This window comes from Leucoraja erinacea, chromosome 18 (genome assembly GCF_028641065.1).
Source record: "Leucoraja erinacea ecotype New England chromosome 18, Leri_hhj_1, whole genome shotgun sequence".
NCBI lineage: Eukaryota > Metazoa > Chordata > Chondrichthyes > Rajiformes > Rajidae > Leucoraja > Leucoraja erinaceus.
Window position 1 is genome coordinate 35,812,276 of NC_073394.1, and position 23,587 is coordinate 35,835,862.

Below are 23,587 nucleotides of genomic sequence, written 5' to 3' on the forward strand. Positions count from 1 at the left end.
ATGCAACTACACTAATAGCAATTTTCATTGGCAAATAACCAAACGATCTTCAGGTCTTTAGTGGTGGGGGTGGAAACCGGAGCACCTGGAGGAGACCGAAGCGGTCACAGGGAGAACATGCAAACTCCATACAGACAGAACTGGAGGTCAGGACTGAACCTGAATCGCTGAGACTGTGAGGCAGGAGCTCTACTAGCTGCATCACAATGTTCCCCTATGTTAAGGGATTTCGTAGTAAGGGATTCTGATGGGATTAATAAACAGAGTTGGTGCAGTTACATGGAATTGGGATTTAAACTAAAACGAAAAGAGCAGTGAGATAAGGAGCCAGGTTTTGTACAGTCAGTTGATGTGAGCTGGGATGTGTTCCCGAAAAGGTGTCAAAAGCAGATTCAATAATAACTTCCAAAAGATTAACTGGAGACTGAAGGAATGGGGACAACGTCGGGGAGAGGGGGGGGGGGGGGGGGGGGGGGGGACAATGAGCAACTGGAATGTGTGGCTGTTGTGAGAGGTTGAGAGGGTTCTTGACAAGAGGATGACGATGACCAGCATCTGCGAGAGTGCAGCTGCAGTTATTCATAGATCAAACAATGGCCGTTAATAGCTCGGAAACTCACATTGGGGGATGGAGAGTGAGACACAGATGGCCAATTCACTCTGCGACTCCAAGGTTTCTTGCCCCACTTACAGTGGCCAAACAAAGGTTAAGAGGATGCAAGTATTTCCAGGGGCGGTTCCAGCTATCTGCCTCACTCCTAACATGGGCTAAGTTAAAATGACACGGGATCTTTGCTTCAGGACTTTACCTGGAGCTGGGGCTTGGCTGGTATCTACTCACAGACACCATATGTGAGGAAGGATGTGCTGGCGTTGGAGAGGGTCCAGAGGAGGTTTATAAGATTGATCCCAGGAATGAGTGGGTTAACATACGATGAGCGTTTGACAGCACTGGGCCTGTACACGCTGGAGTTTAGAAGGATGAGGGAGAACCTCATTGAAACTTAAGGGCCTGCCCCACTGTACGAGCTAATTCAAGAGTTCTCCCGCGTTTCCCCTAATTCGAACTCGGAGAATTACAGCAATAGCCGCCTGTAGGTACTCGGGGCTCTCGTGTTGAAAAATCTTCACGAGTCTTCACGAGTTTACCTCGTTTCCCACGTACCTGCCGTTAGCGCTACGAGACGTCCCGAGCGCTGACGTACCCGCTACGTACATTCTACGTGCTTACCACGAGTTTGATTTTTTTAAACTCGGGAGAGCTCTTGAATGACCTCGTACAGTGGGACAGCCCCTTAGCCGAATAGTGAAAGGCTTGGATCGAGTGGATGTGGAGAGGATGTTTCCACTAGCGGGAGTCTAGGACCAGAGGTCATAGCCTCAGAATTAGACCTTTAGGAAGGAGATGAGGAATTTCTTTAGTCAGTGGGTGGTGAATCTGTGGAATTCTTTGCCACAGAAGGCCTTGCGTGTGTGAACAGTCATTGTAACTGTTTACAAGTTGGAGTTCTTGTTAATCGAGGGTCATGACGTGTTCATGACGTTGTTTGAGGAGCAGGGAGCAGAGAAGGGTGGAGAACAGCTGGTTGTCAAAAGGCAGTGACATCCCAGGGACAAGGCTGGGACCATTGCCCTTTTTGAGATGGACCAGGGCTATATTTCAATGCTCACAGGTGCTGTGGACGTTGGGATTGAGTGTGGACAGTAACAACAGGCTGATGGAATGGGAGGCATGTGGTGATTGACATGGAACAGATAGGCATGTCACGTCATACAGTTCAGTCGGAAAAATGCGTACAGGAACAGAGATGGAATTCACAGATCTTTAAAGCTACCAGGACAAGTTGAGGAGGCTGTTTAAACATAAACCCTGGCCTCACTGAGCAACAGGTTTCAATGTTATTGTTGCAAAAATACTCGGCTGAGTTTTCCTTATTGACCCACATTAAACTCATCTGCTGCATCCCAGCCCATACACATATCCTGTCTATATCCTCCACACCCTCCCTGCATCTCCTCACATCCCGCACTGTGTTAGTGATGGCTTACACCTATGATCACAGGTTCAAGGCGTTCCCATCTGGGAAATATCTTCTCCTTGATTAACGGATTAAACTAATCTTGAGGCACTCAGCCAGGTTACTGGCTGGTCTCCTAATCTGAGGAAAGACATTCTTGCCATGTAGTGAGTACAGAGAAGGTTCACTAGACTGATTCCTGGGATGGCAGGACTTTCAAATGAAGAAAGACTGGATAGACTCGGCTTGTACTCGCTAGAATTTAGAAGATTGAGGGGGGATCTTATAGAAACTTACAAAATTCTTAAGGGGTTGGACAGGCTAGATGCAGGAAGATTGTTCCCGATGTTGGGGAAGTCCAGAACAAGGGGTCACAGTTTAAGGATAAGGGGGAAGTCTTTTAGGAGCGAGATGAGAATAACATTTTTCACACAGAGAGTGGTGAATCTGTGGAACTCTCTGCCACAGAGGGTAGTTGAGGCCAGTTCATTGGCTATATTTAAGAGGGAGTTAGATGTGGCCCTTGAGGCTAAAGGGATCAGGGGGTATGGAGAGAAGGCAGGTACGGGATATTGATTTGGATGATCAGCCATGATCATATTGAATGGCGGTGCAGGCTCGAAGGGCCGAATGGCCTACTCCTACACCTATTTTCTATGTTTCTATGTTTCTATGAGATGAGATCTCCGGAGTGTCCAATCCTTTCTGCATGTTGACTTGCTGGAGTGAGAGAGAGAGAGCCCAGTGGAAGGAACTGCAACTCTTCTGTGTCTCCCGACAGCTGGCATTGCAGAGAACGTTCCCGGAGACGGCAATGGGCAGAATGTGGCTGCAGCAGCAAACGGCGAGGTGGCACCAGGAGACCCCACGGGAGTAAACGTTCCGGATGCCCAGAGTGCCGGGGAAGGTGCGGGAGAAACGGGCACGCCGCAGATTCCCGCAACCCCGGGCAATGGCACAGCCCAAGCGACTGAGAATGAAGGGGTCAGCGCGGCAGCTGCTGATGGCTTGTTCCTGGAGAGGCCCCAGTCTGGGACAGTGATGGTCGGTAAGGAATTCCACCATTCTAGCAACCACTGCCCCACGTAACTCACCCCTCAAACATCGCTCACATCCGGCTGAGGCACAGTGGTGGAGAGAAGTCATTGCTGCCACTGACTGCCTGTGTTTTGTGCTTGCTCTCTTCAGGTTCCGATATCACTTTTGTCACCAGGGTACCAGGTCCCAACATCCTGAGGAAACCCAACATCAGATGGTTCAAAGGCAAATGGATGGATCTCGCCAGTAAAATAGGAGCACACCTACAGCTGAAAGAGATGTATGATCGCCACACAAAGGTACCAACATTGGCCACCCTAGTCAGTGGGAAACACTCACACCTTCCCCTGGTCACTGGGAACCACTGTTATCCAGCTCTAGGGGCTAGTGGAATCAAGGCAGGCACGGGTTATTGATTGGGAACGATCAGCCATGATCACAATGAATGGCGGTGCTGGCTCGAAGGGCCGAATGGTCTCCTCCTGCACCTATTTTCTATGTATCTATGTATCTATGGTCACTGGGAACCAGTTTCACCCTCCACTGTCACTAGGAACCAGTGTCACTGTCCACTGGCCAGTGGGAATCTGTGTCCACTGGTCAGTGAGGAATAATCCATTTCCTGCATTCGTCTTTTTCCACCAGTAAGTGTGGATGTTTTATTCCCATTATTGCAACCAGTCGTGATCTGCAGTCAAAAGTGAACCATATCTGCTCCCCTAACATGTCACTTCCTTGGCTGAGAATTACGTACAATGTATCCCCCCGCCCTTCACTCCCTCCTGGTCCATGTCGAGTGATGGGCAGTTCCATCTGCCCAGCGCGGCCACTCCCCGTTTGTGCCCTCTCCGCCAGGCCCAGTGTTGGGCAGAGATGGCCAGCTTGGGCCTGCATGGTGCAGGATGACCACCACCAGGCTTGTATTCACTGGAGTTTAGAAGGATGAGGGGGCATCATATGAAATTATATATAAATTATATATAAATTATATATAAAAACATATAAAATTATAAAAGGACTGGACAAGCTAGATGCGGGAAAAATGTTCCCAATGTTGAGCGAGTCCAGAACCAGGGGTCAGTCTTAGAATACAGGGGAGGCCATTTAAGACTGAGGTGAGAAAAAAACCTTTTCACCTAGAGAGTTGTGAATTTGTGGAATTCCCTGTCACAGAGGGCAGTGGAGGCCAAGTCACTGGATGGATTTAAGGGAGAGTTAGATAGAGCTCTAGGGGCTAGTGGAGTTGAGGGATATGGGGAGAAGGCAGGCACGGGTTATTGATTGGGGCCATGATCACAATGAATAACGGTGCTGGTGGGACTGAAGTGATGGCTGCCTCTGGGTGGAGCCAGTCCCCTGTCCCTCTGGTTCTCCAGGTTGGGTGATGGAGCTGCCCTTCCACCGTGTAAGCCTCACACTGCTCTCTCCTCCACAGGTCTACACCTTTGAGATGCACATCATGCAAGCCAAGCTGAATGACGCAGGAGGATACCGCTGTGAAGTAACTGACAAAGACAAGTTTGATTGCTGCAACTTTGAGCTGACCATTCAAGGTGAGAACAAGCAACATCTCTTCAAAAACTGCTCCCCTTCTACAGAAGCACCTTGCCAGGACCTCCACACTGGCCTCAGCTCAAAACGACTCCATTACAGACCGAATGGGCTTCTAATCCCAACCTGTGCCTGGTTGAGAACAAGGCTATTTTAGCCGAGCAAATTCAGAAGCAGATTATTAGTAACGGAAATAAAAGTGATAAAAAAAATAGCTCAGTAGATCAGTCAGCCAATGCAGTGAGAGTATCAATTATCATATTCTAAAGAAGGGTCTCGACCCGAAACATCACCCATTCATTCTATCCAGAGATGCTGCCTGTCCCGCTGAGTTACTCCAGCATTTTGTTTCAATCTTCGTTGTAAACCATGCATTTGCAGTTCCTTCCAACACATTATTTCAGATGAGTTACATAGAAAATAGGCGCAGGAGGAGGCCATTTGGCCCTTCGAGCCAGCACTGCCATTCATTGTGATCATGGCTGATCATTGGGAAATATGCCAGTGAATATCTACTGCACCCTCATTAAAACCTCTGCATCTTACTTGTAGTTGAGAGCCCAGAGGCAGAGAAAAGCGTGAGAGGAACAAAAAGGAATTAGCTGCTCACAGATTCACACGCACAATAGGGGCGATTGACAGTGAGAAAGCACTTACCATCCCGTAGCATGCAAACTCCACGCACACAGTATCGGAGGTCAGGATCGAATCAGGGCGCTGGTGATGCGAGGCAGCATTTCTACTGACTGTGTGACCCATTTGCCCAATCCATTTATTAAATACTGGAGGAGTTTACGGGGGGGGTGACGGCAAGGCCTCTAGAATGTCTAGAAGGATGGGCTTTGTATTTCACCCCACGGTACAATTTGTACGTGCTCAAAGCAGAATTGTAAATGTTTTCTATAAAAGTGGTCTGAAGTCTGGAGAAGGGTCTCGACCCGAAAGGTCACCCATTCCTTCTCTCCAGAAATGCTGCCTGTCCCGCTGAGTTACTCCAGCGTTTTGTGTTGATCTTCTGTAAAAATTAACTTTGGCTTGTTCTAATCCTAGAGGTCCCAGTGCACGAGGAAATAGACATTCTGTCTCAATTCAGACGCACGTAAGTGTTTCGACGTTGATCATAGTTGTGTAACGTGTTTTAACAAAGCGGAATCATTGAAGCTGACCCTGAGTCCCCCTCCCTCACACAGGTGTAGCCCACTGGGGGGGCTCAGACGATGCTGACCATTGTCTGACCATCTGACGGCCATCTGTCCCAGTCCGCAGGGATGTCTGCACCGTCTGGCCTCAGCCCATGTCCCCGTACAGTGGGTGCTGTCTCAGTGTCATTGTGACAGTCCCACCCAGACTGGGCAGATGACTCCAACATGGGAAACTTGATGGTCTAACACAGTCAGCCAGTGCCTGTCTATTCAGTGCCAGCCCCTTGGTCAAACATGGCAGCACATGGTTCAAAGTGGCAGTCTATTGGTTCCCGTTTGCCCGTAACAGCCCCTTCTCACCCACCTGTGGGTGAGTTGAGAATCTTAAGGGCCTGTCCCACTTAGGCGACTCTTTAGGCGGCTGCTAGGGACTAGTTTGAATGGAATTCACCTACGATACTTGGCGACAATCTACAACAACACCTACGTCAACCTACGACAGCAAAAACTGTTGCCACTGTCGCCGAACATTTTTGAACATGTTGAAATTTTTGCGGCAGTCGCCTGTGGTCGCCCAAAACATCACCTAAGTGGGACAGGCCCTTTAGAGTTGTACAGTACAGAAACAGGCCTGCTGGCCCAACTCATTGTGGTGACCAAGATAGCCATTCAAGCTTGTCCCATTTGTCCGCACCTAGGTTACAGGTCTCTAAACGTTTCTATCCCTGCACCCATTCAAATGCCTTTTCAATGTTGTAACTGTACCTGCCTCAACTCCTTCATCAGATTTTTTCTTCCACAAAACCATCTTTGAAAAAGTGCCTCTCGGGTTCCTATTAAATATTTCCCCTCTCACCTCAAACCATGCCCTCTAGTTCTCGATTCCTGGACCCTGGGGTTAAAGAGTCTTTGCATTCACCCTATCTATTTCCTTTCACGATTTTGTCCTCTATGAGATGTACCATCAATCTCCAATGTTCCAAGTGATAAAATCCTTGCCTACCGGCCTTAAGGATCAGACCCTCAAGTCCTGGCAACATCCTCGTAAATCTTTGCCCACTTTCCAGCTTACTGGCGTTTTACCTGTAGCAATGTGACCAACACTGAACATAATACTCCATGTGTGGCTTCACCAATCTCTTGTACCACTGTACAATATCTTGAACATCGAGTCCCATGTTCCCCAAGTGTTTAGTTCCTGACTGTTTGGGGCTTGATCGAGTCCATTTGTGATCCGTAACGGCCTGTCCCACTTGGCTGTCATTTGCGTGTAATTTACGGCACATCATTTACGCAACACAACGTATGACACGTGCGTCATGACACGTACGTGATGCGCGCATTGGCGCATTACGGGCGTATGGGGCGTGATGACATAGGCAGTGACGCAGGGCCGCGTGTGGTGTCGCAGGATTTTGTGATGTACAAAATCTCCGTGTGCCATCTACGTGGCGCGCAAATGATAGCCAAGTGGGACAGGCCCTTGACTGGGTTGGATACATGGCTGTTGTGTTCGCCCCTGGGCTCTTTCCATGTCCCTGCCTTGTGTGCACGGAGCTGTTTTAACCTGTGCTTCAAACCATCATCTAGGAGCCTGTCACCAGTGGGACAGCGACAGCGGAAGACCAGCAGCAGGTAGTACTGTTTGCAGCAGTGCTCAGAAGCCCGTTGAAGCGGGACACAGGCACAGGCACAGGCAGGGGGCTTGGCTCCACAGCGAGCCATCAGCCAGCTGGGCGGCAAACAGTGAACGCACCCACTGGCCTTCTTGCCCCTTTGCCGTGCCTGTGGCCTCTGTAACAAACTGCGGCTCTGAGCTGCTCAAACAGCGATCCCAGAATCTCTCCCGTCTCCCAGAGCCCGCGGGAAAGGGTTGGATTCTGGGGATGCCAGAATGCTCACAATGATCACACAGTCACTGTCGTTTGTAACGTACCTGCCTGGGACTGTGTGTCACCTGCCCTCTCACCCACCCCAACACGTCCTCACCTTCCTGCTCCCTGAACCTCTTCCCCACTTCTACTCCCCCCCTCCTTGCCACCATTACCCCCTCTTTGTCCCAGGTTCTTAACATGCTAACACACAGTCATCCATCATGATCACTGCTTTGTTAGCAAAGGACCTCCCCACCCCGACCCACATCTGTTCCTTTGTAAAACCGCGTGGCATGTCCAAGCATTGACCTCAGTGGAGGAGTTCAAGCTGCCCCAGGGTGTGTAGGTGAAGCAGAGGCCTGACTGACCGCTTGAGTAGTGTACCTTGGTGTGTGTGCTTGATTATGGATCCACGCTGCTCCAAGGGGACTGTTATTGATCACAGAACAACACGTTTTACTAGAAGACAGCCAGGTATTCGAGGGGTAAACACTCCAACCTCTCTCAAGGCTGCTCATCCACCTCTCCCCTCCCCATCCCATCTCTTCTTTTTTTCCCCTCTCCTCATCTCCTTGCTCACCCTTCCTCTTCTCTGCTCCTTCTCCTCTCCTGCCCATTCTCCCCCCACTCTCCTCTATCTTCTCATTCCCTCCTTCTCCACTCCCCTCCCCTCCCCTCCTCAGTACGGGATACTGAGTTGGATGATCAGCCATGATCATATTGAATGGCAGTGCAGGCTCGAAGGGCCGAATGGCCTACTCCTGCACCTATTTTCTATGTTTTTATGTTTCTACTTTCTCTCTGCCTCCTTGCCTCTCCCCCCCCCCCCCCCTCCCCCCCCCCCCCCCCCCCCCCATCCCCCGTCACCATGATGGAATGCAACAGTAGCATCATTGACCTTGCGGTCGTGCCATGCCAGAGGTCGGGTGACAAGATGGCGCAGGCTCTGGGCTGATTTATTGATCTCTGTAGACTCATTAACACCAGCACCTGCGTCCTGTGCCTGGGCTTTACTACAAGGGATTAACACTTCAGCACCAGCCAGCCGTCAAGGGCTTGGGCCACAGCGCAGGGAGGCAAGCTCACACCGTGACCCAAACAAACACGGCAGCAGCAGGGGAACACTGGGGGACTCTCGGTGCCCACTGTCATCTGTGGAGAGAAACAGAGTTGTCATTTTTGGGTTGAAAATCCTGCAGCAGAACTGAGAAGTGTTAGGAAGGAGTGCGCCTCTTAAGCCACAGTGAGCGGAGGGAGGGGAATCTCCAGACTTACCCTGACGCAGATATTCACACCCTCTAAGCTCCCCATGCAGTGTGTGGCAATGGTTATGCACAGTATATATTTCCAGTCTGTGTTTGGCAAGTCAGTAGGTATTGTGGAGGCAAGGCACAATGAGTGATCGCAACATGTGCAAACTTCCCTCGTCACTGCCCCATCACACACTCCCCCAGGCAAGGGCAGTGTGGGGGGGGGGGGGGTCATTCTGGGTCTACCCCTTGCCTGGGGAGTGTGTGACAGGACAATACAGTGAGAACTTTGCCCAGTTTCGACCGCTCATTGTCCTGCCTTGGGCCACCGTAGAGAGATCTGGTCTGACAGGCCTATGCGGGAGCTTTGTAGATGCAGGTATTTTAGGCATTAAAGAGAGAAGATTCATGGATCTAGAGCACACTTGTCAGATGCTGAGCAAAAAAATAACTGCTGGAAGAACTCAGTCAGCATCTGTGGAGGGAAATGGACAGGCAATGGTTCAGATCAGGCCCTTCATTAGATCGATTCATCCGACTGAAGAAGGGTCCCGACACAAAACTTCATCAGTCCTGTTCCCTCCACTCAAGCTGCCTGACCTTCTGAGTTCCTCCAGCAATTTGTTTTATTGATCGATTCCAGCATCCGCAGTCTCCCGTGTCTCTACCTGCCCCGATGTTTCTGACTTTGTGAGTCTAAGATTCGGAAAGTTAAGCCAACTCTGTTGTGCAGAGGAGAGTGGCGTTGAGGGTCAGGGTGTGAGCGGGCAGTGCTGAGGCCTCGCTCGGACTGAGACAGCCTCTGCCCAGGGGATGAGAGGATCTGTGTCAAAGCCAAACCCCAGCTACAACCACTTGCTCTCTCCCTACAGTAGCACCGACGTTGGCAAGGAGTCCGGAGAGCTGGACTTCAGCGGCCTGCTGAAGAAGAGGTGAGCCCGGGGATATTGACTGGGTCGTGTGTGTGGGGACTCGGACCTTGTGTAGAGGCTGGGTGGGTGCTGCTCCGGATAAACTGGTGGGACATTTTGCATGGATTCTAGAGAGGAGCAGTGGCTGCTGAGAGAAGAGCCTTCACCTTCCTTGTACTATCCCTGTGTTGGGCCATACCTGTGTGTGCCTGCACTTCATGCCCTAGTGCCGATGATGCTTTTTACGGGGTGGCACGGTGGCGCAGCGGTAGAGTTGCTGCCCCTTGCAGCGCCAGAGACCCGGGTTCGATCCTCACTACGGGTGCTGTCTGTGTGGAGTTTGTACGTTCTCCCGATGATCTGCGTTGGTTTTCTCCCAGATCTTCGGTTTCCTCACGCACTCCAAAGACGTACAGGCCTGTAGGTTAATTGGCTTGGTGTATGTGTAAATTGTCCCTAGTGTGTGTAGGATAGTGTTAGTGTGTGGGGATCTCTGGTCGGCATGGACTCGGTGGGCCGAAGGGCCTGCATCCACGCTATATCTCTACATTAAACTAAACTAGATCATCGTGGGGGGAAGGAGCAGGGGATGTTGCTATGGTGAGTGCCTTTAATCCTCTGTACAGTGGGACTGGTGCCTATGTTCTGGTCTGAGAGTCAGGCTGCTCCCCTGTAATACAGTGCAGGCCCTGATTTACATCGATTCTCCCACTGGGAATTTCCCCCTGTAAGATTGTTTTTCAGGCCATTGCGGTTTTTCTTGTGGGGAGGGGGAGAGATTGCGGGCAATGATAATGTGACAATAGACAATAGGTGCCATTCGGGGCAGGCCATTCGGCCCTTCGAGCCAGCGCCGCCATTCAATGTGATCATGGCTGATCATCCTGTGATCATTACTGGTTCCTCTGGTCACCATGAGGTGGAACCTGTGAGTGGTGGTGTTCTCTTGCTTCGTAATCACTTGAATGAATTAGGAACTAACAATTTTCCGCTTCCCTCCGGAACTGGTGCTGGGACCTCCCTGACGTTTGCCCTCTCGCCATTCTTGCACCCATTATCGCCTGGCCTGGAACTAACATCAGAGGGTAAGCCTCCACTCTCAGCCCTTTTCCTCTCCTTGCCTTACCTCCATTGCTGCCACCATCTCTTCACTCCTTGTCTCTTCCCAAACTCTCCCCTCCTTCACCATCCCCGCCCATCTCACCTCTTGCCCTCCTCCTTTCCATCCACTCCCTTGCCCTCCACCCTCACACCCTTCACACTTGTACTCTCTTCTTTCACATAACTAACGTTCCCACTATATTCCTATTATGCCTCTTTCACCCCATCCTCCGACCCACCCACCCTCCTTCCTGCCCTTACCATCCCCACTCTCCCTCCCTCTCATTCATACTCTTTCTCGCTCTCCCCGATTCCCCCTCCCACTCTGCCTGTTACCCCCAAACTCTCATCCCCCACTTCCCTACTCTCTCTTACCCACCCACTCCCTCCATCCCTTACCCCCCCCACACACTCTCTCTCCCTCTCTCCCCCGCACTCTCCGCTCTCTCGCTCCCCCCTGAACTCTCCCTCTTTCTCTATACCCGCACTCTCCCTCCTCTCACCACATACTCGCCCAACATCTCCCACCTTCTCCTCCTGCTCTCCCTCCCGTTCTCTTCCCCGTAATCCCCCTTCTTCAATCCCCCCTGCATTCTCCCTCCCTCTGTGTACCCTGCCCTCTCCCTCCATCTCCCCACATCTCTCCCCCGCACTCTCCCTCCCTCTCTTGACCCAACTGGAGACGGGGCGGTTCCAATGGTCCTTGGTTATGTGGGCTGCTTTAGACGGGGTCAATGGCAGGTTTGTGGATGGACTGGACTGAATACACAACTCTGCAATTCCTTACAGTCTGGGGCAGAGCAGTTCCCAAGCCCAGTACACATCACTCTCTGATTGGCAGCGGGGAATAGTGGTCTAGTGTTTAGAGGTTAAAATGTTAATACGTATCTCATTTGGCCAAGATTATTGGCATTTCTAGAGATTATGCTGGAATGTGGTGGCTCTTTGCTTCCCAGAAGAGGATTTGTATTATCCATTAGACCTGTTACATGCCCTACTCATGTACAGTACATTTGACAGGGTAGCACGCAGAATATGTATCTCGGGTAGCATAAATCTCGGTTTACATGACAATAGTTGTCAACTAAGTTAAACAGTTTTCCCACTGCCTTCCCCTGGGCTTTAGTACGGCTGCCTCAGCGTGTAGACTGACTTAGTATTCGTGGGGGCCGTGAGCCGAAGTATTGCAAAAGGCCCAGGCCCAAACTTTGGGAAGGATTCAGCCACAGGCTCAATACCCCGAGCACTAGGTCAGGGCTCAGTGTGTGGGCAGAGGGAGTTCCAGCGCACCACCCCATCACTGAACCGCCAATGGTCGCACTCTCGCTGTATGCCCACCCCACTCTCTGCCCCCATCTCACTCACCCTCTCTGCCCCTCAAGCCTTCTGTTCCCTCAGTGATTCTCCGCCCTCTCTCTCTCTGCTCTCTTCCTCTCACTCTGATGCCCTTTGTCTCACCCTCTGCCTCCTTACTATCTCTCTGCCCGTGTCCTATTCCTGCTACTCTCCCTCTCTCTCTGCCCCCTCACTCTTTCTCTGCCTCCCCTTTCTTGGCCCCCTCTCTCTGCTCTCCTCTCTCTGCCCCCCCTCTCTCTGCACCCTCTGTGCCCCCATCACTCTGCTTCTCTCTGTCCCCCATCTCAATGCCCCCCCTCTCTCTGCGCCCCTCGCTCTCTATGCTCCCCTCTCTCTGCCTCCCCCCTCTGCCCTCATCTCTATACCCCTCCTCTTTCTGACCCCATCTCTATGCCCCCCTCTCTCTCTCTCTCTCCCTCCTCACTTTCAATCTCTCTCCACCCCCCCTCCCCCTCTCTGTCTCTGCTGCGTCTCTATTTCATTAACCCCCCTCTCTCCTTCTCTGCCTCCCTCTCTCCTCTCTCTCTCTCTCTCTCTCTCTCTCTCTCTCTCTCTCTCTCTCTCTCTCTCTCTCTCTCTCTCTTCTCCTCTCTCTCTCTCTCTCTCGTCCTCCCCCTCTCTCTCCCCGTTCCCTCTCTCTCTCTGAGTGACGGTCCCTCTCGTCTCTCTCTCCCACAGGGAGGTGAAGATCTCTCTCCTCTCAGCCCGAGGTCTCTCTCTGTGGGACATCCTCTCTCTCTCTCTCTCAGCTCTCGCTCTCTCTCTCTCTCTCTCTTCATATTCTATCCCCTTCTCTCTCACCCTTCACTCCCTCTCCCTCTCTCTCTCTCTCTCCTCAAAGGCTCTCCTCTCTCTATCTGTCCTCCCATCTGTGCCAGGCTGTTCTCCTGTGTGAGTGACGGTGTGCGTGCGGCTGTCCCACAGGGAGGTGAAGATGCAGTCCCAGCCCGAGGTCGATGTGTGGGACATCCTGCAGAAAGCTCCAGCCTCGCAGTATGAGAAGATTGCATTCCAGTACGGGATCACGGACCTGCGCGGGATGCTCAAACGCCTCAAAGGCATGAAGAAGAAGGAGGAGAAGAAAAGCACAGGTGAGGAGCAGTGTGTGTACAAGGCAGTGTGTGTACATGACAGTGTGTGTACACGGCAGTGTGTGTACATGACAGTGTGTGTACACGGCAGTGTGTGTACACGGCAAGTGTGTGTAGACGACAGTGTGTGTACACGACAGTGTGTGTACACGACAGTGTGTGTACATGGCAGTGTGTGTACACGGCAGTGTGTGTACACGACAGTGTGTGTACACGACAGTGTGTGTACACGGCAGTGTGTGTACACGACAGTGTGTGTACACGGCAGTGTGTGTACACGGCAGTGTGTGTAGACGACAGTGTGTGTACACGGCAGTGTGTGTAGACGGCAGTGTGTGTACATGGCAGTGTGTGTACACGGCAGTGTGTGTACACGGCAGTGTGTGTAGACGGCAGTGTGTGTACACGGCAGTGTGTGTACACGGCAGTGTGTGTACACGACAGTGTGTGTACACGGCAGTGTGTGTACACGGCAGTGTGTGTAGACGGCAGTGTGTGTACACGGCAGTGTGTGTACACGGCAGTGTGTGTACACGACAGTGTGTGTACATGGCAGTGTGTGTACACAGTGTGTGTAGACGGCAGTGTGTGTAGACGGCAGTGTGTGTAGACGGCAGTGTGTGTAGACGGCAGTGTGTGTACACGACAGTGTGTGTAGACGACAGTGTGTGTAGACGGCAGTGTGTGTCCACGACAGTGTGTGTCCACGACAGTGTGTGTACACGACAGTGTGTGTACACCGTGTGCGGACGTGGCATCGAAGGATGAGAAGCCGAAGGAATGAAGTCAAAGCCAAATAGCCGAATGGAAACGAAGCCGAAACGCCAATGAACCAATAGGGCGGGACGACGAAAGCCGCCTAACCGAAAGTCTGTGTCGCCTACAAGCCAACTCACCGAATGGCCACTCTGCCGAAAAGTCAAACAATAGCTTGTGTGGGAAAATGACCCCCACCCTCCCGTCTCCACCGGCCAGTGATGTGATGGACGCGGGGGTCTGGAACAATCGCTGACAAGTCCCGGCCCCCAGCGACGTCATGTCCATTATTTGAGTTTTCGGTTCGTTGACGTTTCGGTTTGTTTCCGTTCGGCTATTTGGCTTTGACTTCTTTGCTTCGGCTTCTCATCCTTTGATGCCTCGTCCGGGTACCTGTGTACACAGTGTGTGATAGGCAGTGTGTGTGGGGGGGGGGTGGGGGAGGGGTGCGGCTGTATTGGGGGGGGGGGGGGGGGGGTCAGTGATCCGGCTGGTTTCCAGCGAGTGTTTTTCACCTGCAGCCTTCCTGAGGAAGCTGGAGCCAGCGTACCAGGTGGACAAGGGGCAGAGGATGAAGCTGGTGGTGGAGGTGGCCGACCCTGACGCGGAGGTGAAGTGGATGAAGAATGGGCAGGAGATCAAGGTCAGCGGCAGGTGAGACGCTGGCACCCGCCGGGCTGCCCCTGGGGACAATGGGCAGGGCAGGGCAGGGTAGAGCATGGGGTGGCAGGGTGAAGCAAGCAGGGAGCAATGGGCAGGGCAGACTGGCATTGGTGGGTGATTGGGAGATGAGGTGTAGCGATGGGTAGGGGGTGTCACGGGAGTGTGTGGAGGGGGAGTATAGGTTGTCATGTGGAGGGTGGAGGGGGCGTCGGTTGTTACGGGGAGGGTGGAGGGTGCATGTAGTCACAGGGAGTGTGGGAAGTGAATGACAGTGCTGGGGAGAGGGGGGTGTGTTATCAAAAGCGTGAGAGAGTGATTGGGGCACAGTAGCTGGGCATGGCAAGGTTGAAGGGCAGTGCCAGCCTGAAATTGGGTAAGGGCTGAGGTTGTACAGCAGTGTGCCATCTCCTAATGACAATTCTCTCTCTCTCTCTCTCCCCGCCAACCTGCATTTGACCATTCACATCTGACTGGCTCCGATCCAACCACCACTACAGCAAGTACGTATCTCCCATCTGTTTATTAGCTTTGTGTACATTGGCTCAACTAACATACCATTTCCCCTCCATCCACACCTCTCCCTTACCTCTGCCTTCTCGCTCTCCTTCCCTCCATCTCCCACTCCCCCCCCCCCCCCCTCCCCCCACTGCCACTCTGTCACGAGGCCATTCCTAGTCCCTGGGGGTGAGGGTGTACTGTCTTCATTCCCTGCACTCTGTCCTCTGTGCTGTTCGGCAGAATGTAATTGTGGAATGTGTAGGAAGGAACTGCAGGTGTTGGTTTACACTGAGGATAGACCCAGAATGCTGGAGTAACTCAATGGGACAGGCAGCATCTCTGGATCGAAGGAATGGGAGACGTTTCAGGTTGAGGCCCTTCTTTAGACTGAGAGTCAGGGGAGAGGGAGACTAGAAGGATCTCGAAGGATGCAAAGTATGTTAGGTGTGAAAAGGACAGATCAAAGGAGAAGCTGCTCTGGGAAATGCACAATGGTTTATTGATGGCTGGGGGAAGTAGACAACGAGACATACAGACAGTAAAATTAATCAGGAGGCCAGGGAAACTGGTCAGAGAGCTAGGATGTGGGAGGGATGGAGAGAGAGGGAAAGCAAGGGTTACTTATAGTTAGAGAAATCAATATTCATACCACTGAGTTAGAAGCTGCCCAAGCGAAATATGAGGTGCTGTTCTTCCAATTTGCGTTTGGCCTCACTCTGACAGTGGAGGAGGCCCAGGACAGAAAGGTCAGTGTGGGAATGGGAGGGGCGGTTAAAGTGTTGAGCAACCGGGAGATCGTGTAGGCTGAGGCGGACTGAGCCGAGGTGTTCAGCAAAACGATCGCCGAGCCTGCGCTTGGTCTCGCTGTTATATAAGAGTCCACACCTGGAACGGTGGATACAGGAGATGAGGTTGGAGGAGGCGCAAGTGAACCTCTGCCTCACCTGGAAAGACTGTTTGGGTCCTTGGATGGAGTCGTGGGGGGAGGTTAAGGGACGGGCACTTGTGGAAAATTGTGTGAATGAGCAGCATTGTTGAAGGCTGCTGTACCATCCGATCAGGCTCCATGTTCACTGAACGCATCATTAACAAGTAGTGAGGAAGGCCAATGCTGGGCTAGATTTTATTGCAAAAGCCACTGGCCATAAAAGATGTAAAACTCCTGTGCAACTTTCCCAACTGCTGACAAGATGTATCTTCACTGCTACGCATAGGTTTGCTGTTGTTGTTCAAGGAAGAGGCAGTGCAGAGAAGGTTTGTCTGATTTGGTTCCTGGGTTGAATGGGCTACTGTATGGAGAGAGATTGAACAGGTTATGGTTTTACTCAGAAGATAGACACAAAGTGCTTGAGTAACTCAGAGAGTTGGGCAGCATGTCTTGAGAAAAAGAATGGGTGATGTTTCAGGTCGAGACCCTTCTTCAGGCTCCCACCTTTTAGTGGTTTGACTGACTGGGGTAACAAGAATGAAAAGTGCCCACAGTGACAAGGCAACGTTGTGAGGGCCATTGGCGGAGTGGTGCTGGGAGGATGTTTCCCTAGTGGGGACATTTAGAAATGGGCACTTTCAGAATAACCCGTCAGCTATTCCAGACAGAGATGAGGAGGAATTTCTTCACTCCAGCTCTGGAATTCTCACCCAGAGAGAGCTGAGGAGATGGGGCCAGGGAGTATGTTCACGGCAGAGGCTGGTGGATTTGAATGGCAGTGAGAGTCAAGGGGTTTGGTGCAGGAGAGAGGAGCTGAGGCCAAGATTGGATCTGCCATGTTCTTATTCAATGGTGAAGCAGAGGCTCAATGGTATCTCCCTGTCCCTACTCCCTGCCTTCTTATGAAGAGAGGAGTGTGGTCCCTGTATTGACAGGCCTGAGTCCAGGCTGATCAAACGACACACTGTGCAATTGAGTTTGAGTGTTTGTGTGTGTTTGTGGCTGTGTGTGTGTGTTTGAGTGTGTGTGTGTGTGTTTGTGGCTGTGTGTGTCCATGTGTGTGTCCATGTGTGTGTTATGATACATTATGTGTGGGTCGCGTATGTCTTTCTACGTGTAGTGTGTTTCGGTGCGTCAGTGTACGTACAGTGTGTGGACTGTTTGTGAGCTACTTGCCTCACTCGCCCATCTTGTTTCACTCTGCCAGGTTTATCTTTGAGAACATTGGGAACAAGCGGGTTCTGACCATCAACAACTGCTCACTGGCGGACGATGCAGCCTACCAGTGTGTGGTGGGGGAGGAGAAGAGCATCACTGAGCTCTTTGTACGAGGTGTGGAGGGACCCCAACCGCAACTCACTGCTCACAACCATCTGAAGCAGCTGGGCCCTGCGGGGACAGCAGCGCATGGGGGGGGGGGGGGGGGTGGGGGGGGGAGACAGCGGGGTGGGGGGGGGGGGAGGGGCAGGGTGTGTGGGAGGGGTGGTGTCTGTGCAAAGGCAGGGTGTACAGGGAAGGGGTCTGTGCATGAGGCAGGTCTATGGGGGAGCTGGGGACAGTAGGGAAGGGGAAGGGGTCGAGGTTGTGTGGGAGGGGTCGGGGGAGGGTACGGGTCAGAAGGCGGAGGGGAGTGGTCAACGGGAGGGTCAGGGGAGGGGGCCAGCAGGGGAGAGGTGGGGTTAGCGGGGGTGGGAGGGGGTCAGTGGGGCTGGCGGGATCTGGGGGAGTGGTCTGGGAGGGGGAGGGGTCAGGAGGAGAGGAGGGGGAGGGGAGGGGTTACAGGAAGGGGAGGGTTCGCGGGGAGCGGAGGGGTTAGAGGGAGGGGAGGGGTCAGTGGAGGTGTGGAGTGGTTAGCGGCGGTCAGGGGGGTGGGATCTGGGAGGAGGGGAGGAGAGAGGGGTCAGGGTCAGGGGGGGAGGGGAAGGGTCGGCAGGAGAGGGAGGGGTCCAGGGAGGTGAGGGGTTTGGGGGGAGGGATGGGGTGGTAAAAGCAGAGGGCCGCGGGCCTGTGTTGCTGGTACTGACCCTGGTCCTCCCCCTCACAGAGGCCCCAGTGCTGATCACCCATCCGCTGGAGGATCAGGCAGTGATGGTGGACGAGAGGGTGGAGTTTGAGCTGGAAGTGTCGGAGGAAGGGGCTCTGGTCAAATGGTAAGAGCTGCCACGGACTCGGCCATTACACACGCGTTACACTGCAGCAAAACTGAGCAGATCAATATTACAAACTGGTCACGTTGCTGCTTCTCCCATACAGCTTGCTATTATAAGTCTGTCAAGTACAGCGTTATTACAGTCTTCACAGCAAATACTGTTCTCTTCCATTGGATGCTTCCAAGATGCCACCCACACCAGGCGACTATTTGCGTTCTAGCTACAGAAGCAGGTGTACAATCATCATTACAATCGTCCCAAACTCTTAAATCTCTATTCCTAATCTACACACTGTAAATGGCTCGATTGTAATCATGTGTTGTCTTTCCACTGACTGGATGGCATGCAACAAAAGCTTTTCACTGCACCTCGGTACGCGTGGCAATAGACTAAACTAAACTAAACTAAACTAAACTAAACTAAACTATCCCACAATGTACTGTTCCATACACAAACCACCACCCTGCCCTGGGTTTGTCTTGCAGGATGTTGGAAACATCACTCCTTAGCGTCCATTACAATCTGACATTACAGTAAATAGACACAGAAAGCTGGAGCAACTCAGCGGGAGAGGCAGCATCTCTGGAGAGAAGGAATGGGTGATTTTTCTGGTCGAGACCCTTCTTCAGTATCTCTGGAGGACATGTAAGTCTGAAGAAGGGTCCCGGCCTGAAACGTCACCTATTTATTTTCTCCAGGGATTCGGTTTGACCCGCTGAGTTACTCCAGTACTTGATGCCCTACTCTGCAATGAACTCTGCTACATGAGATATTACAAATCTATCACATTGCATTAAGTGCTGGGTTTGTATTACAAACTTGGGTTAAATTGACTGCTGTGCTGCTCTTTATTACAAATTAGTCACTGTAGCAAGTGGCTTGCAGTCAGATGTTGCAAACCTCATTCTGTAGCGATTCTATGAACTGATATTACAAACCTGTAATGCTTCAACTGATGTACATTCTAACTCCGTTACCCTTGCTTTCCCTCTCTCTCCGTCCCTCCCCCGACTAGTTTCACTGTCCCCCTGATTAATTTTACTGATATTTTACTGATTGTACCCCCCGTTGTCTTCTTCCCCTCAGCTAACATGAACTATTCTACATTTCCTTTACCATCGTCTGCAATGCTCTGTCATTTTCATACCACACCCTTCAACGTCCCTAGTCTCCCTCTCCCCTGGCTCTCAGCCTGAGGAAGGGTCTCGACCCGAAATGTCACCCATTCCTTCTCTTGAGAGATGCTGCCTGTCCCCACTGAGTTACTCCAGCATTGTGTGTATCTCCAGAGAATGCTATACAGTCCAATATTACATATTCATCACTCAGACTGATAACAAACTTGTCACACTGCAGACAGTTCTAAAGTCAGACATAACACTACAGTAAGTGCTGCACAGTGAGTTGTTACATAGCCCATGTCCCTCACTCATGCTAGCCATCCTAAACTAAACCTAACACCTTGGTAACTGCTGGGTGTTTCTCCTTTTCCAAAAAGCGCATGGAGTTTAATCATGTTGTTATTACGATTGTGTTACAAGATATGGTATTAGTAGTCGGTTCATTAGACCAGCCTTGTTACTACATGTGATATCACCTAGCTATTCTTGCTTGGAGGGCAATCTTTCCAAAATATACTCTTGTCCCTATGCACCAAAAATTATATTTGTTCAAATCGCTCATTAAAACCACTTTATTTTTACTACACATTTTCCAGCCTTTATATATATGTATCTAACCACTACACAGTGTCCATACAATATTCCCAGCTCCTATATCATATCTTTCTCTTAAGTCCAAGGTAGGATTGGGTGTGAGCGGAGGGGAAACCTGCAGGTGGTGGTATGTGTTTTGTTGTGACCCTCTTGCATCGAGCGGTATCCACCCTAAAAAGCTGCCAGCATCATCAAGGATCCACACCATCCTGGCCACTCACTCATCTCCCCGCTGCCTTCAGGTAGAAGGTACAGAAGCCTGAAATCTGCAACATCCAGGTTCAGGAATAGCTACTTCCCCACAGCCATCAGGCTATTAAACTCAACTCAAACAAAACTCTGAACATTAATAGCCCACTGCACTTTATCTGCTAATTTATGTGTCTATATATATGTATATATATATTCAATGGTATATGGTCACACCGATCTGTTCTGTATTTATTTATGCCTTCTATATTCTGTTGTGCTGAAGCAAAGCAAGAATTTCATTGTCCTATCTGGGACACATGACAATAAACTCTCTTAACTCTTGGATCTTGAGAGAGAGGGGGTTAGAGAGGGGAGGGAGAGGGAGGGAGGGAGAGGGGAGAGGGGAGAGGGAGAGGGAGGGAGGAGTGATGGTCAGTGCCTCGGTGTTTACTCCCTGGTTCTCTCGTGTGTAGGGAGCGGAATGGCCAAGAGCTGACAAGGGAGGAGACTTTCAAGTATCGCTTTAAGAAGGACGGCAGGAAGCACACACTCTTCATCAACAACGCTACCAAAGAGGATGCAGGACATTACACCGCCAAGACTAACGGCGGTCAGTCGGTGGCGGAACTCCTGGTGCAAGGTGAGCTTGATCCTCCCACTCCCCCTCCCTCCCTGAAACCTGTGGCCTCCCCATCAGGAGCGATGAACCTCACACCCCACACAAGTACATTCCCTCATGTTTTATCCAAGCTCTGCCCTCACCCCTTGTCTCCCAGCATCACCCGCAGACTCAGCTGGTGAGCAGAAGGGGAGTCTGGAACCACATGGAGACCCTCCCCAGCTGAAGGAGAGCCAGTTGCTGATGGCCGCCACATTTCTCAACCAACTGAAGCGGGTGTGGGTTTAATTCCGACTGTGGTTGGTGAGGATTTAAATGCTTATAGCTCGAGCAGTGAAACCACTAGATTGTTACAGAATCCATCGGATGTGGGGACCCCCGCAGTTATCAGACTGCTGAATGATGCTCTCATAAACTAACGATAAGTTCCCCATCTTCCAACCTATCTCATGGCCGTCCATGCACTTTTTCTTAATCTGCACTTTCTCTGTGACTGTAACGCTATCTGTAACACGACTGCATTTTCTGCACTTGGGTATAGTTCGCTTTGTACCAGTTGCACCTGTGTCATTGCTTTTTTATGACTGTTGGCAAATGAATCTCCCTCCTGGGATGAATGAAGTAATATCGTATCGTATATGTAGTGTGATATGCTGGATAACTGTAGTACCAAGTTTTTTCATCATCTCTATACTTATGACCATAATATACCAATAGCAGGTTGTAGTGCAATCTGAAGATGTGTAAAAAGAAAAAAAAAACTATTGTGTAATTAAAAAATAACCAATGAAGTAGAGCTAAGAGAAGGTATGATGTAGGAAGGAGCAGCAGATGTTGGTTTACACCGTAGATAGACACAAACGTCTGGAGTAACCAGCGGCACATGGGTGATGCAACCAGCGGGACAGGCATGGGTGATGTTTTGGATCGAGACCCTTCTACACACCCTGTGTCCTGACTGCTGCGATTGTTATAATCAGGACCTGCAACTCACCATGGCCCCTTCCCCTCACACCGTCGCTTCAGGCTCTCCGATTGTGTCTACAGGTGATAGCTTTGTCTCAGACTCCATTCTGCCACCTTTTTCCCTCCTTCCCCACACCCCCCCCCCCCCACCCCTCCTGACCTGACCCACCTGCAGAGAAACAGCTGGAGGTGTACCAGAGCATTGCCGACCTGACGGTCAAAGCCAAGGATGAGGCGGTCTTCAAGTGCGAGGTGTCCGATGAAAAGGTGAAGGGGACGTGGTTCAAGAACGGAGTGAAGGTGGAGCCCAGCGACCACGTGCAAATCTCACACATCGGCAGGTGAACGGGGGCAGGCATGGCGAGCGAGCGAGTAGCGACGGGGCGGGTGGGCATTTGTATTATTTTTTAACCAAAAATAATTTAAATCAAATATTTACAAGAATAATATTTACAATATAAAACAATACACACCACCAGAGCACAAAGTAAAAACAAATATTCTGAAATATCAATATACTGAAAATGAACCAACTGTATTACAATCCTTGTCAAGGATGCATTCCACACACCGCGGTGCCCAGCGGTCCTGGAAATGCCCCAGGCCCGGAGCTCCCATGGACAGCGTGTAGACCCTCTCCAATACCAAGGGCGCAGACGTAACCCCGGATAAGGGGCAACGGGTTGGCAGTTGTGGGGCCAGTGGAGGAGAGCAGTGTCTAACCTCTGATGTAGCTGTGGGCCGGGCTCTCTGTTACAGCCTGTTGTATTACTATTACCATTACTATTACTGGGCAGTGGCAGAGTTGCTGCCTCACAGCGCCAGAGACCCAGGTTCGATCCAATCTATGGGTGCTGTCTGTGCGGAGTTTATAGGTTCTCACCATGATCGCGTGTAGTTTTCTCCAGGTGCTCCGGTTACCTCCCACACTCCAAATACATACAGGTTTGTGGTTAATTTGACTTCGGTAAAAATTATAAATAGTCCCTAGTGTGTCGGATAGTGTTAGTGTAGGGGGGTCGCTGGTCGGAACAAACTTACTGGGACACAGGGCCTGTTTCCACGTTGTATCTCTAAAATAAATTAAACTAAATGAGATACAGAGTGTACAGCACCCAGCTTTACTACCAGACACACATTATTAAACACAGTATTTCTCCCACACTGCCCACCTAAAACCACAAATACAGCCTGATCCACAGATATCATTCGGGCTCACACTGTTGAGGGCCTGTTCCATCAGCATGCGACTGCATGCGGCGAGCGCGACCTAACATGGTCGCTTGAGCCGTACGGCCTTGCGAGGCCGGTCCCACTTTGATCACCGGAGCCGTATGGAGTTGTGTGGAGCTGGTCCCGACATCGCGCGGGGCTCCGAAAAACTGACACTGGCCAAAAACTCCGCGCGGCAACGGCCTGCCGGCCCACAGCCGCATTGAGGCCGTACGCAGCGTCTTGATGGCGTACGCCTAGCGCGTGGCGTTACGTGATGACGTCACCGCCCGACGCCATGCGACGTCCAAATTCTGTCGGCCCACCTCCTGCCCAGCTGATTGGTGAGTATGATGTCGGGACCAGCCCCGCACAACTCCAGACGGCTCCGCGGTTGGAAGTGGGACCGGCCCCGCGAGGCCGTACGGCTCAAGCCACCACGTTTGGTCGCGCTAGACCAATGCAATCGCATGCTGGTGGGACAGGCCCTTAACACTCACAGTGTTACAGTCAAGTACACACCACTGTAGGACTCTCCAACACGGGCTCTTGCAGT

At 51.4% G+C, this 23,587-nt stretch overlaps 1 protein-coding gene across 1 annotated transcript in view; it reads left to right on the forward strand.

Annotated features, from left to right (window-relative positions):
- Positions 1–23,587, forward strand: part of mybpc3 (myosin binding protein C3) — a 62,794-nt gene that overhangs the window by 5,027 nt on the left and 34,180 nt on the right. The window contains exons 3-15 of the mRNA XM_055649860.1: positions 2,800–3,066; positions 3,207–3,355; positions 4,492–4,609; positions 5,658–5,706; positions 9,746–9,805; positions 10,867–10,869; positions 13,166–13,332; positions 14,610–14,742; positions 15,249–15,251; positions 17,385–17,509; positions 18,222–18,327; positions 20,708–20,874; positions 21,995–22,160. Coding sequence (XP_055505835.1) covers positions 2,800–3,066; positions 3,207–3,355; positions 4,492–4,609; positions 5,658–5,706; positions 9,746–9,805; positions 10,867–10,869; positions 13,166–13,332; positions 14,610–14,742; positions 15,249–15,251; positions 17,385–17,509; positions 18,222–18,327; positions 20,708–20,874; positions 21,995–22,160 — 1,513 coding nt within the window. The remainder of the gene's footprint in view (positions 1–2,799; positions 3,067–3,206; positions 3,356–4,491; positions 4,610–5,657; positions 5,707–9,745; positions 9,806–10,866; positions 10,870–13,165; positions 13,333–14,609; positions 14,743–15,248; positions 15,252–17,384; positions 17,510–18,221; positions 18,328–20,707; positions 20,875–21,994; positions 22,161–23,587) is intronic.